This window comes from Prinia subflava, chromosome 3, assembly GCF_021018805.1.
Source record: "Prinia subflava isolate CZ2003 ecotype Zambia chromosome 3, Cam_Psub_1.2, whole genome shotgun sequence".
Classification (NCBI taxonomy): Eukaryota; Metazoa; Chordata; class Aves; order Passeriformes; family Cisticolidae; genus Prinia; species Prinia subflava.
The window spans coordinates 85,713,306-85,725,942 of record NC_086249.1 but is presented as its reverse complement, the minus strand read 5'-3'; the positions used below and the strand labels follow the sequence as shown (position 1 = coordinate 85,725,942).

At 35.0% G+C, this 12,637-nt stretch overlaps 1 protein-coding gene across 3 annotated transcripts in view; it reads left to right on the top strand.

The window, feature by feature from the left end:
* The window catches only part of NLGN4X (neuroligin 4 X-linked), a 155,366-nt gene that overhangs the window by 44,431 nt on the left and 98,298 nt on the right, over positions 1–12,637 (top strand). For all 3 annotated transcript variants that reach the window (XM_063392801.1, XM_063392799.1, XM_063392800.1), the window contains one exon: positions 5,796–6,638. In XM_063392801.1, coding sequence (XP_063248871.1) covers positions 6,167–6,638 — 472 coding nt within the window. In that variant the 5' untranslated portion in view covers positions 5,796–6,166. The remainder of the gene's footprint in view (positions 1–5,795; positions 6,639–12,637) is intronic.

Here is a 12,637-nt window from a genome sequence, read left to right as displayed (position 1 = left end):
GTTTAGATCTGGTCCTCTACAGTTAGGATTGTTAGAAGTCTAGGGGTTGGGGGGTTTTATTTTTTGTTTTGAGGGTGTTTGGGGTGTTTTGTGTATTTGTGTGTATTTTTAAAAACAATTTAATAATAAATAATTTATTTGAGTTGGGAAAATGCTTACAAAAATACAGTAAAATAAACATATACATGCTATAGGAAAAAGAATTTCTTGTAAAGCTTAGCTCCATGTTAGTTTGAAGCCAGACATTGCTGTAGCTACAGTTCTGAGATTCAAAAATAGCTTATGATTGGCTAGTTTTGGTAAATAAACTTCCTATCAATTTTCTAAGTAATCCAGTCTAGAAGCTGCACATAAGTTTATGATTGGTGTTGCTCTGTGTTGTTCACTATTTTTTTTCTGATATTTCTGAATAACTTTACAAAAATGAAGCTTATCTCATTTCAGTGTATCAAGAAAATTCTAGCTCAGAAAAAAATCCCTAAAGAAGTTATAACTGTTTTGTTTGTTTGTTTTTAATTTGAAAGATTTGAAAGATTTGAAAGACAAACCCAGTATGCATTTACTGGTATTTGGAAAAACTGCTTTTTTGTAATTGAATGAACGTTTAAATACAGTGACTATTAAGGGGATGTAGTGCTGATTATGAGGTGGAGGTGTATTTAAACCTACTTTGGGAAGAGCTTTTACAGAAGACAACTGTGTGATTAGTTTTCTGCAAATATTTCAAATTATATAGATATATTGCTAAAATTAATACTGTAGGCCTGTTCTATCTGTGCCTTGAATAGTTTTTATTTACAGTATCATACAACATTAGTTTATTAGATTTATATGTTATAATATGATAATATTTTAATTATTTTTGTTTAAAAAGAATCAACCAAACACACACACAGACACAAGCCAAAACAACAAAGAAAACCCAAAAAGTAAGCCATATATATCCATTTTATTTAATAACTTTCAAAATCACTTATTTCAAAGGGACAAAGGAAATGGAAAGAGGAAGAAACACAGTTCATGTTCTTGGTAAATAAAGTATTTTTTGAATCCCCATATTCTGTGAAATGCATTAAATACATAGCAAAATATCAGTATGAGGAGAATCTGAAATTTTATTGATTACATAATTTGTAAGGTTTTTTTTCTACTGACTAGCTGGTTGCTCTTACATTTAGCTAATCAAGCTGACTGTACGCTTTCAGAGGGCATATCTAATGAAAGGGACATGAGTCTTTAACCCTGACTCTCTTTTGAGGTCAGACCTATGTATATGCTCAATAAACCCCTTGGGAATATGAGCAGAAGGAAGAGCCAGAGAATAAAAGTGGTCGGTGACTTAAAGCTGAGGTGTACTGTTCTGCACTAGATTTTTTAGATAAAGCCTGAGAAACCCTAGGATATCTGCAGAGTCTTCAGTTTCCTGTGTTCATATAATTTATATTTCTGTTTAGTTTTCTGTAACTGTTCATGACCTGGAAAAGAGGATAATAAAAAAACTTTAAATCACTTTAGTTTTCTATTTTACACTGGAGAAAAGAGGCTCCAGTGTCTTCTATTCATGTTTTCTATTTCCGTTGCAGCTATAGAATAAGTGTAGAGCTACTGACAATCTTCTCCTTAGGTTGAAAAAGTGGTAACTTCAGATGATGGAAACCATCAGTTTAGCCCTGAAGGCCTGATTCACACACTATTTAAACATCTCTAAGGGTGTCTTGGGGCACAGATTTATAAAGAAGAACGAGTGGTATTTCCAGACACACATCCATGTTAACTTCAATCTGTATTTTCTTCAAAGGCCATAAATGTCTCATTAGTCTCAAATTACACTCCTCTGGCAATAAGAAAATCATGTATGAATGCATGTGATTTCCGATCTTCCTTGATTTCTCTTTGTGTGGTGTGCTGCCAGAAATTGTCATTTTAAACTGTATATTCTGACTTGTATTGATTGTTTTTGATTGTTTGAGAGGGCAGTACTTTCAACTAGGAACTTTTTGCAAGCAAGTTTGTATGTATTTTTGTAACATTTGAAGCAGTAAAAAAATATGGAAGAACTACAATACTATTAGTGGTAATAAACAAAGGCATGATAACTACATGTCTTCCTGTAGACTCAGTGTGTAAAGGCATATTAAATAGCTGACTGTATACATATAATTGAACATCAAACTAGTTTTGATATATCTAAAAACCTTTCTAGAATTTTTACAGTTTTCTATTTAAGATTAATCCTTAATTGAAATCTGTGACTCTGTATTTACATCTTCAACATTTTCAGTGATGTATCCAACATGATGGCATAGTCCTCAAAGATCATGAATTAATAGGTAGCATGCCTTCTTCCTTACCTCTCAATATTATTACTGAAAATTCTTTTGTGTGTATTTGTCTGTGTATGCGCTTGTACACATTTCGCACGTGAAACTAACATTAGGAAAATGATAATTTCTCTAGTAATGTCAGTGAAGAGGAATGTGTGATATTTTCTGCCTAATTGGGCAGGAATCCCACCCTCAACAAGATATTTTTTGCTTTTCTTGCCTCAGTCTGATTTCTTTGCCTCGGTATAATACCCAAACCAGTTGTCCTCAGGATGCACAGCTCCCAGAGCTGGAAGCTGGGAGAAGCTATTGAGAACTGAGTGAAGCCCTCTTAATCCAGGAAGAAATGATTAGTGACCTGCTTCTTATTGACCTAAAGCAAATTAGACACACACAGGTCTATGGGCTCAGATGAGAAGCACCTGAGGAGGCTGATGAAAGAGCTTAGCAAGCCACTTTAAACCAGCAGTCCTGGTTAACTGGAAAAGGTCAGGTTAATGGAAAACTAGCAAATGTCCATCCACAAGAAAAGTCAGAAGGATGACCCGGGGACCTACAGGCCTGTCAGCCTGACCTCAGTACTGGGGAAGTCGTGGAGCAGATCATCCTGAGTGCCATCATATGCTATGTGCAGGCCAGCCAGTGAATCAGGCCAAGATGATACTCACAAATGGATTTATGAAAGGCAGATCCTCTTTGACTAACTTGATAGCTCTGAGTCATAAAGTAACCTAGCTGGTGGATGAGTAAAAGGCTGTGGATTTTGTTTATCCAGATTTCAGTAAAGCATTGGATACTAGCTCTTGCAGCATTCTCCTGGGGAAACTGGCTGTTCATGGCTTGGATGGGTGCAGTGTTCACTAGGTGAAAAACTGGTAGGATAGTCAGGCCCAGAGAGTGACGTTGAATGGAGTTAAATCCAGTTGGCAGCTGTGGTCACCAGTGTCATTCCCTAGGGCTCAGTATTGAGGCCAGTTTAATATCTCTACTGAGGATTTGGATGAGGGCTTGTGTGCATCCTTAGTAAGTTCATAGATGATACTAAATTGTGTGGGAGTACTGATCTGCTGGAGCATGGGAAAGCTCTGGAAAAGGAACTCAACATGTTGGATTGACTGAGGCCAGTTCTATGAGGATCAATAAGGCCAAGGGTCAGGTCCTGCAGTTGGGCTAAAAAACCCTGTGCAATGCTTCAGGCTTGGGGGAGAGTGTCTTGAGAGCTGCTCAGCTGAAGAGAACTTGGGGATGTTGTTTGAAAGCCAGCTGGATATGAGCCAGCGTGTGTCCAGGTGGCCAAGAGAGATATGCTATTTAGTACGTCACATTTTCTACAATTGTCTATCATCTCTGCTGTATCAGTTGAGGATTTCCTTCATGTTGTCATTTTTGGTTCTCTCCCTGCTGGTAATGTGTTCACTCTTGTTTATTTGTCATTCCCATTTTCTTTTCTTGTTTTGTTTCCTCTTTTGTTAGCTTGCTGTTTGCCTGGAAAATTTTTTTCTCAATCCATCTTTCATCATCTGGATCACTGTTTCCTTCCACCTTGTCAATTTTCTTAGTACTGTAGTCCACATTTGTTAGAATGTTGTTACAAAGTTCTGCAGCGTGGGTTTCAAGGAAATAAAATCTGTTGCTCCTCCCTAAGCACAGATGAAATCCTCAGTTGGACATAACTGGAAAATCTGATTTGTGCTGCATGACCAGTAAAGTGTGCCAAAGTCAGGATGGGACAGAGCAAGAGGAGTACTGCACAAAATCAATCACTTGCTGCTGATTTCCATTGTTAAAGATGGTAGCAAAAATCAGAAGAGAAAGTGACACTTGAGAAGGAATTTCAAGTATCTGACTGAGCATTCTGTGTGCCAGGGAGCAAACCATTGAGGAGGATGACCTAGGAGCTGTGGGCACTGCAGAGCTGGCTGGGCAAGACTCTGAACTCCTAAAGCTACCTACTGAGGCTAGACTGAGAACAGGGGCAGGACTCTGCTACCACCCAACAATCATCAGGCCAGGCAGAGTGAGGAGTCAGGTCCAAGGTCTACCTGGGGAACCCAGTGAGGCCAAGATCCATGTTGGGTGTCGGTTTGGGCTTAGGGCTTCCTGCAGCATAACTCAGGGACTGGGGGCACCCCTGGTAGTGCTCTTGCAGACATGAAAATTAGAGCTGTTAAGGATTTGTCCTTCAGAAATGATGCTCAAATTGCAAGTGCTAGAGAAAATGCCAGTGGAAATTTTGGTCCATCACAAGTAATATGTATCTGGTATTTTTCTGGCCTCTGGTGTTCTGGTGTTTCAATGGTTCTGTGGTAAAAGTGCTGAAAAGAAGTAATTGAAGAATTCCAGGAGTTTTGAGAGAATAAAATATCTTTTAAACTGTTTTCCTTGTCTGAGTCCTGACTGAAAACTGCTGGTCCACTTATATATAATTTTGATGTATATATGTGTGTTCATCCTACCAAATATAAGGTATCAGTGTCAGTTTCTTATAACAAGGAATTTTTTACCTGTGGAATTTTTTTACCTGTGGAATTTTTTACCTGTGGAATTGCTGTCTGTGTTTTTGAGTTGAGTAATGGGTAAAAAGGAAGTCCTTAATTTCTTTGGGCAGGTAGAAGAATGTTGATTTGTCCTTATTTGTACACTTTGTAATGATCAACATAGACTTGCGAGTGACTTGTACTTCATTAAAAATTTACAGAATTATTCTATGGATTGCTTTCTATTTAAAAATAAAAATAGGAAAATGCAAGCAGGTAATGTTACATAATTGTAACACTATATAGACCAAAAGCTGACTTAGAGATTGTATCATGCTTTTTTTTTCTTTTAGTTTTCCATTGTTCTGTTTGTCAGACATCGAAAAAGATATGAAAGCAACAAATTTGTATCTCATTTTGACTGTTCTCACACTTGATTTGAACTAATTATTTATTGCATTCATTGGAATTTCTGAATTAGATGGAAGTAAATTAGATTGTAATACAGAAAAAAGTCATGTCTGTGAAAAAGACTCTGTAGTTGTCATCTCATAGCAAAAAGATTATCCAATACAGGAAACAAAAGTAATGAATTGTTCCTGTGGGAGTGCAAATAGGTTTAAAAAGAAGATTCTGTTTATTTAGGGCAGAAAATATCCTCAAGCTACCACTTAAATGTGATACTCTTCCTGAAATCAGAAGTGTTTGGTTTGGGCTATGGTTTGGTTTGGAAGCATATAGAGAAGCAGAAACATTTGTTTTGTGGTGTAACCTCTGACAAGATTATGGATTCAGGTTTAGCTCTCTTAACTTACATTTCTTTGGAAGCACATAGCTAACCATGATGTCTAAAGTTCATAAAAACATTTGTGGGCCTTGACATGGAAGTACTGTGTGAATATAATTTTTGGTTTATTTATTTATTTATATTTTAGGTTTATGCCAACATAAATTTGCCTCTTGATTTGACTTGCTTGTTTTCTCTTGGCCGCAGGCTGACTGAGTGGGCTGGACTTCACTGGAAGGAGCCATTTCACTGGGGCAGTGGAATAACTGCGGATCTCTCACGTGCACTCTGCTTGTCGGGAAGTGCGGTGCATTGCTGGGATTAATTCAACACTAAAGTCTGGGATGGGCCTTAGGGGCAAACACTCTCTTGTTTCTTCTGACATTGGGATTTGTCTACAGCCAGTCAGCTGAGGCACCTACCACACATCAGCTTTTGCTTTTTTGCTGCCCGAACAAAGATACGTTTTCCCTCACTTCATCTGCTTTTGACTACTTTTTTATTAGTTTTCATTTTCCTTGACTGATTAATTTCTGCTGGCTGTGGAAAAAAGAGCCCTGCTGATGTTGATTTAAATAATGTCGAAACCAATGGGACTCCTATGGCTGCCTTTGATTTTCACACCAGTGTGTGTCATGTTGAATTCCAACTTCCTCCTGTGGATAACTGCACTGGCTATAAGATTTACTCTCATTGATGGCCAAGCACAATACCCAGTTGTTACTACGAATTATGGCAAAATACGTGGTTTAAGAACACCTTTGCCTAACGAGATCCTTGGTCCAGTGGAGCAGTACTTGGGTGTTCCTTATGCTTCTCCTCCGACTGGAGAAAGGCGATTTCAGCCCCCGGAGCCACCATCCTCTTGGACGGGTGTCCGCAACGCCACGCAGTTTGCTGCGGTCTGCCCGCAGTACCTGGATGAGAGGTCACTGCTCAACGATATGCTGCCGGTCTGGTTTACAGCCAATCTGGATACTGTGGTGACATACGTTCAAGATCAAAATGAAGACTGTCTGTATTTGAATATCTATGTGCCCACAGAGGATGGTAAGTACCCTGAGACCCATGCTGCAGTGTGCTCGCCAGTTCTGCATATGAGTGATGTCCAGGTCTTCAAAGCATCCTACTGAGTTTTGTCCATGTTTTATCTGTGGAAATGGATAATGCCTCTGAACATGCATTATTAGTAATTCTTTGTAGATTGACTATGCTGGCATGGATTCTCTCTTACATTTCAGTGCAACACCAAACTGCAGCTTGATTGCAAGTGGTGGCCAGGGTATGCCAGCCAGCCTTAGGTTTACATCTAAACTACTGCTGAGAATCATTCATGAGAGAGGAAAGGGGAAATAAACATTAACCTGAAGTAAGATAGTTATTTTTACATGCATGAATGGTACAAATATAGTTACATGCTAATTTTTAAAGGTGATTTTACATAATTTTTTCTTTATTTTATTATAAAAATTCTGACCCTACCATTAAATTTGTTTGATTTTAATAGATAATAGAAAATTGTTATAGTAATTCAGTTAGCAGAGGCTTTTTTTTAGGATTTTTGTCTGTGAAACTTTTCAGTCCAGCTTATTTTTCTTCATTCATTAAGTTTAAAATGAAGTCAAGATGATTTATTATGCAGATTTGATCAGGTGGTTTTAAACTTGCATCTGTTTTGTGCAATACTTTCTGAAGAGGACTACTTTAAATCACTTTCTATAGACAAAAAGGATGAACTCAATTGGTAATACAGAACTCTTTTAACATTTACATAATCTCAGTCTTAAAAATTGTAGCTGTATGGCATGATGAATGTATCTTTTGGTTTTGAATAGTACTGCTTCCTACAGGCAAGAAAACCTGTTTTCATCAGGCCCCAAGCGAGCTAAGTCTATTATTTCACAAGGACATAAAAATACTTCTAGTACTTATATTTAATATTCCACTAAAAGCTAGTGCTTTCTGCTAATTAGAATGCAGTTATGGATTTATAACACGACAGATTTCTCCCAGATATGCAAATCCCTTCACTTTTGCTGGGGGCTTGATTTACACAATTAAGGCATTGTTATTTCTCAGTAACCATACTCTAAATATGCAAATTTTCTACTTTGATTATTATAATCCTTCAGCCTTGATTGGCTTCTTTACTCAGAATTTCCAAGCTGTCTGCCAGCAATAGACATACCACCTTCTTTTCCTGTTCTCATCAGCTGAAGCAAAAACTTGAAAGCTAAAAATAAAGGGGTAAGGTTTGGGAATACTGGGAGCTTTGCAAACATAAATACAACCAAGCTGCTTAACGAAAAAGTGCTGTGAAAGGAAAACTGTGGTTTTGGCAGCTCTCTTTGCACTAGTGTATGTGCATGTGTGTGTGTACATGTGTGTGTGTGTGCTCCTGTGTGTAGACAAAGAGCAGGTCTTAACAACTCAGTTCTTTCCCTCTTCCAGTCTCATTGGACTACTTCTTACTCCTTGGATAATGACATAAATAATTTTTTCCCAAATTTGTTTATGTTCTGGATTTTATCCTTCATCTTTTAATTAGTCACTGGGGTAAGCTTGCACTGAGAAAGGATTCTGGATTAAGATTTTATTTGTTCTCACTGAAGGAACATCAGCTCTGCTAACTCAGTCTTATTTTAGAATCCAATTTTAATAAATAATGTGTTCCTCCAATCTAATAATAAGAAGTTCGAATAATTAAAGAATACAGGAAATTAGACATATAAAAATATATGTGAATGTCTAGGAAAAGAATATTTGATAGCAAATGAAAAATAATAAAATATTGTGGGCTGAATGACTAGCAACCTAGAACACTCATCTTGCTATAATAGCTAATGGCATTTGCTGTTAGACTGAAACTAAAAAAGGACTGAAATTTAATTTTACATTTTGTAAACCTTTTTGTCCACTTACTTTTGCAAAAAGCTTGGTTTGCTTTTCTTGGTTTTAGATTTTCTTTACTCTAAATTGCATGTAAACGGTATCTATTTGTTTTATATCTCCTATAATATAAAAATATAAACACATGCATAAAAATATGTAGCTGAATAATGAGAAGGCAAGGTTTGTATTAGTGATAAGCTGAAGGTAAGGTTGCTCCTATACAATATGACAAGCATTTTTAAAAGATTCCATTGGGAAACAAGAAGCTTAAGAATGAATAAATTAAATACACGATGATTTATGCTGTATGCTGTATATCTTATCACTAATTAATAAATGACAATGGCTTTTTTGGTGAGCAATGTATGTGTTCTTCTGGCCGTAAAGGTACTTAGGGAGAACTGACCTACAAATCCAATGCTCTAAGTTAGTGTGTCTCCAAATCACTCTAAACAGTCTTAAATAGTAGTCCCTACAATCTGATTAAAGATGTTATGCTTCATTATATGAGTCCTGGTTGGCAAAAATAATCTAAGTTGTTATGGAAACAGACCATGAAATTGATTTTTGAAGCAAGATTTCAAAGTGAGTGACTCTGGTTAAATTCGTATTTTCAGTTCTTTCTTCAGTACAGATTGATTTAAAAGAGTTTAGAAACTGCTTTCTAGAAGAAAAGGTGGCTGAAATCATACAAACCTAATAAATGACCTAATTATGAAACTTACACTGAATAATTTTTTGCTTTTTTTAAACATTGGTGAAAAGAACAGAACAACAATGAATGAATTAACTGCAGTCATTTGCAGGGCTTACTTCAAATAAATTCTAATGAATAACTGATCAATCTGAAGCTCACGTTTGGGGATTTTTTTTCATTGTTTTGTTGAAGTTCTTTTTCAGTATATAGCATGACCTGTTTCTTATTATTTTTGTGGTTTAGCCAAAAGGAAACAAATTTTGATCATCTACTTTCAATAAAGGGTTGACGAATAAGTGCACATATCCATCCCTCCATCTGATTTCAGAATTGCTTCACTGGAATCTTTCCACTATGAACTAATGGAAAAAAAGAGTAGAATACAGTCACTTTAACGAGGTCGATAGGTTTAGTTAGGTTTAGTTAGTTACGATAAAATAGTTTGAAATGTTACTGCTTTTGCCTGAAGAAGTACCATGAAATTAAATAACATATAAATCTGTAGTTCCTTCAAAATAGTTTGAGCTTCTAGGTCAATGTAAGAAATTAAAATAACCTGTTACACAGTCTGTGTCTGAATTAATCCCAGCCTTTATTTAGACCCATAAGATTCTGGATTTCAAATATGAGATATTAGTAGAATTCCTGTCAGAATTTCCTATGTTAAAATGTCCTGACAAAGCAAAAACTATCTTCCTTTTTAGGAGCTGTCTTTTTTTCATTTTAGGTGAAAATATTATTTATCATAGAAGTCAATACAGATACCTAGGAGAATATTACTGCAATTCTGTCCATGTAGGTGTTTATTCTTTTGCTGTTTTTCACTGAACAAGTGTTTTTTGGGGTCCCTTTCCTTACAGTAATACTTCTATTTCAGAGTATTTAATGCAGATGTAGAATTTCACTGTTTTTTTTCTTTTGCCTTTGGAAGGGAAAAACATTGCAACCATTCTGATCCATTGAGATTTTTTATTTTTGGTGATAAGTATAAATTATAATGCAGTTATTTTAAAGTTACACAATACAAGCAATAAAGATAAAATCTAAGATTTTTTTTATATGTCAAATCTATAGTAATAATAAATTACTTGGAATTGAAGCAAATAAAATATTTATAGTGAAACTACCATTTTATCCAGTTGTTTTCTAAACGTTTGGCTTGATCTTCAGTATTATTTGTGTGGGTATATATTGTCTAGGCTGCTTTTTCAGTTTCTATGAGCTGTAATTTTCCACAAGAATACTTGAATGTCAGTTTTGAGGAGGTCATCTAGGGAAATGATATTGAGGACAGTGTGTTTATTATAACTTCAGTCTGAATATGGGTTTATCTACAGTGAAAATGCTAGATTGAAGAGGACACAGACTGTTAATCGGCTGTGCTTAATCCCTGGCCTTTATCATTTGAATCTGTGGATTCTGAAGGAGATTGCTAACTCCTATGATAACCAGGGAAAAATGTATAACAAGAAAAAAACAGAAAAGACACTTGATTTGTGTTTCTTTCATGACAAACTTCAAAATTTTATAATTAACAAAGCAAGATTAAAAAAAAATCAAGACTGCAAAACAAACAAACAAACAAACCAGGAACAAATATTTTTGTTTGTCTAAAACCTACTGTGCTCAGATCAAAAAAGAAAATAATAAAGATTACTTTTTCTCGTCTTTGCTTGATCAATAGTAAACATGCATACTTTTTATTTATTTTGGCATATGGATAACGTAGATTTCATACAAGGGTGGAGCTTCTATCCACTATGTATCATTTACAGATTAACTAATGAAGTATTTAACATCTTCAGGGGTTTGCTCTTGTTTCTTGTTTGTGACCTCTTGTTTAATTTACTTCAGAATATGTACATCTGAAATGACAACAAAAGGTGGGAGACCATGACACTAATTTAGGCTGAATAGGTGATAATTTTTCATTAGATTATGGGAACTGAAACTTGCCCAGGATTAGTGGTATATTTAACTGAGGTCCAACAGGAAGAAGTCAGCCTTGTGCTAAAGCAAAGAGATCAGCAGTGCTCCTTCTATGGGTGGTGGTTGATGAGATATACCTGCAGCTCTTGACTAAGTGTCTATTCGACTAAGAAACAACAAAATGAAAATTTTGAGCATACCTGATGGAGAAGATGAGCCTCAGACTGTCCCTTTTGCATATTATGAAATGTCAAATGTCTGCTTAATATATAATTGAGTGTTTATAGCTTTCTTCTTGCCATTGCTGTTGAATTGCAATATTTTTAACTTGGAAAAAGTGTTTTTATCAAAATTATCCTAATAAAATGTAATTGCTTAAAATTGGGGCTTTTTCCTTTTTTTTTGAGGCAAAGAAAAAGGTAGTGTAAAGATTAGTCTCTTCATTTTGAAGAGGAATAAAAAAGTAAACTAATCAGTGGCCTTTTTGTTACTATGAAAAATAAGGAGTCATACATAAAAATAGTGTCATAGTGATCAAGATAGCTGTAATATGTACAACATTATTTTGTTGAATTATTAGGAGGTGATGCTAATCATAATAATAACTTGTAATTTCCAAATAAACTCAATTTTTTATACAATAGATTCTTCTAAACTGTATATAGTCTTAAGTTTTAGTGGATGTATATCAGACATTTTTCAGGTAATCTTAAAATTTTAATCGTCCTATTATCTCTATACTACTTTTGTAAATGTAAGTAGCTACTTAAGAAATCAAAGCAAGCATTTATATATATGTAGCTTTAAGGAATTAAGAATCCAGCATCTCTTGTCTATATATTTACAATTTTTATTGTTCCTCAAAATCTTTAGTACATATTTTTAAAAATCAATTATAATTTCTGTAATTGGCATAGGAACATAGAGTTTTATTTATGTTTTCTGAAGTATTTTTTAAAGCAAATTAAATACATTTATTTACTTCTAAAATTATTTTAAATATTTTTTAAATCATACTTTGGAATTCTGTAGATAATAATGTTTAAACAGTTTCATATTGCAAATAACGTTCTTCTGAAAAAAAACAAGGAATATAACAAAACTTTGTTTTCAGTTTCAGTATTGTCATAGGTTTTGTCGGTGACTGGTTTATTTTTAACCCCCACTCATTCAGTCAATTATTTGTTTACTTTGGAAAACCAAAATTTTATTACGTAAATGAATTTTAGCTGATAAAAACACATATAAAAATTAGAGAAAATACAACATATCATTTTGTAAAATGATTGTATTGTTTTCCAGAGTGAGAAGGATTTAAAATAGATAATAATTAGAATACAAAATGACAATGTTGGAATTATTGCATATAGTACCAGTTGAACATAAACATATACGTTTTAGCATCTGATAGAAAATTGCTCTCCATTGTGAAAGATAAACTCCCTGTTGTGTCAGACTGCCTCAAGCCAATTCTTTCACTGTTAGGGTCCAATATATCCCCTCCTCCTAATCCAGAAATATTGTGGCATCT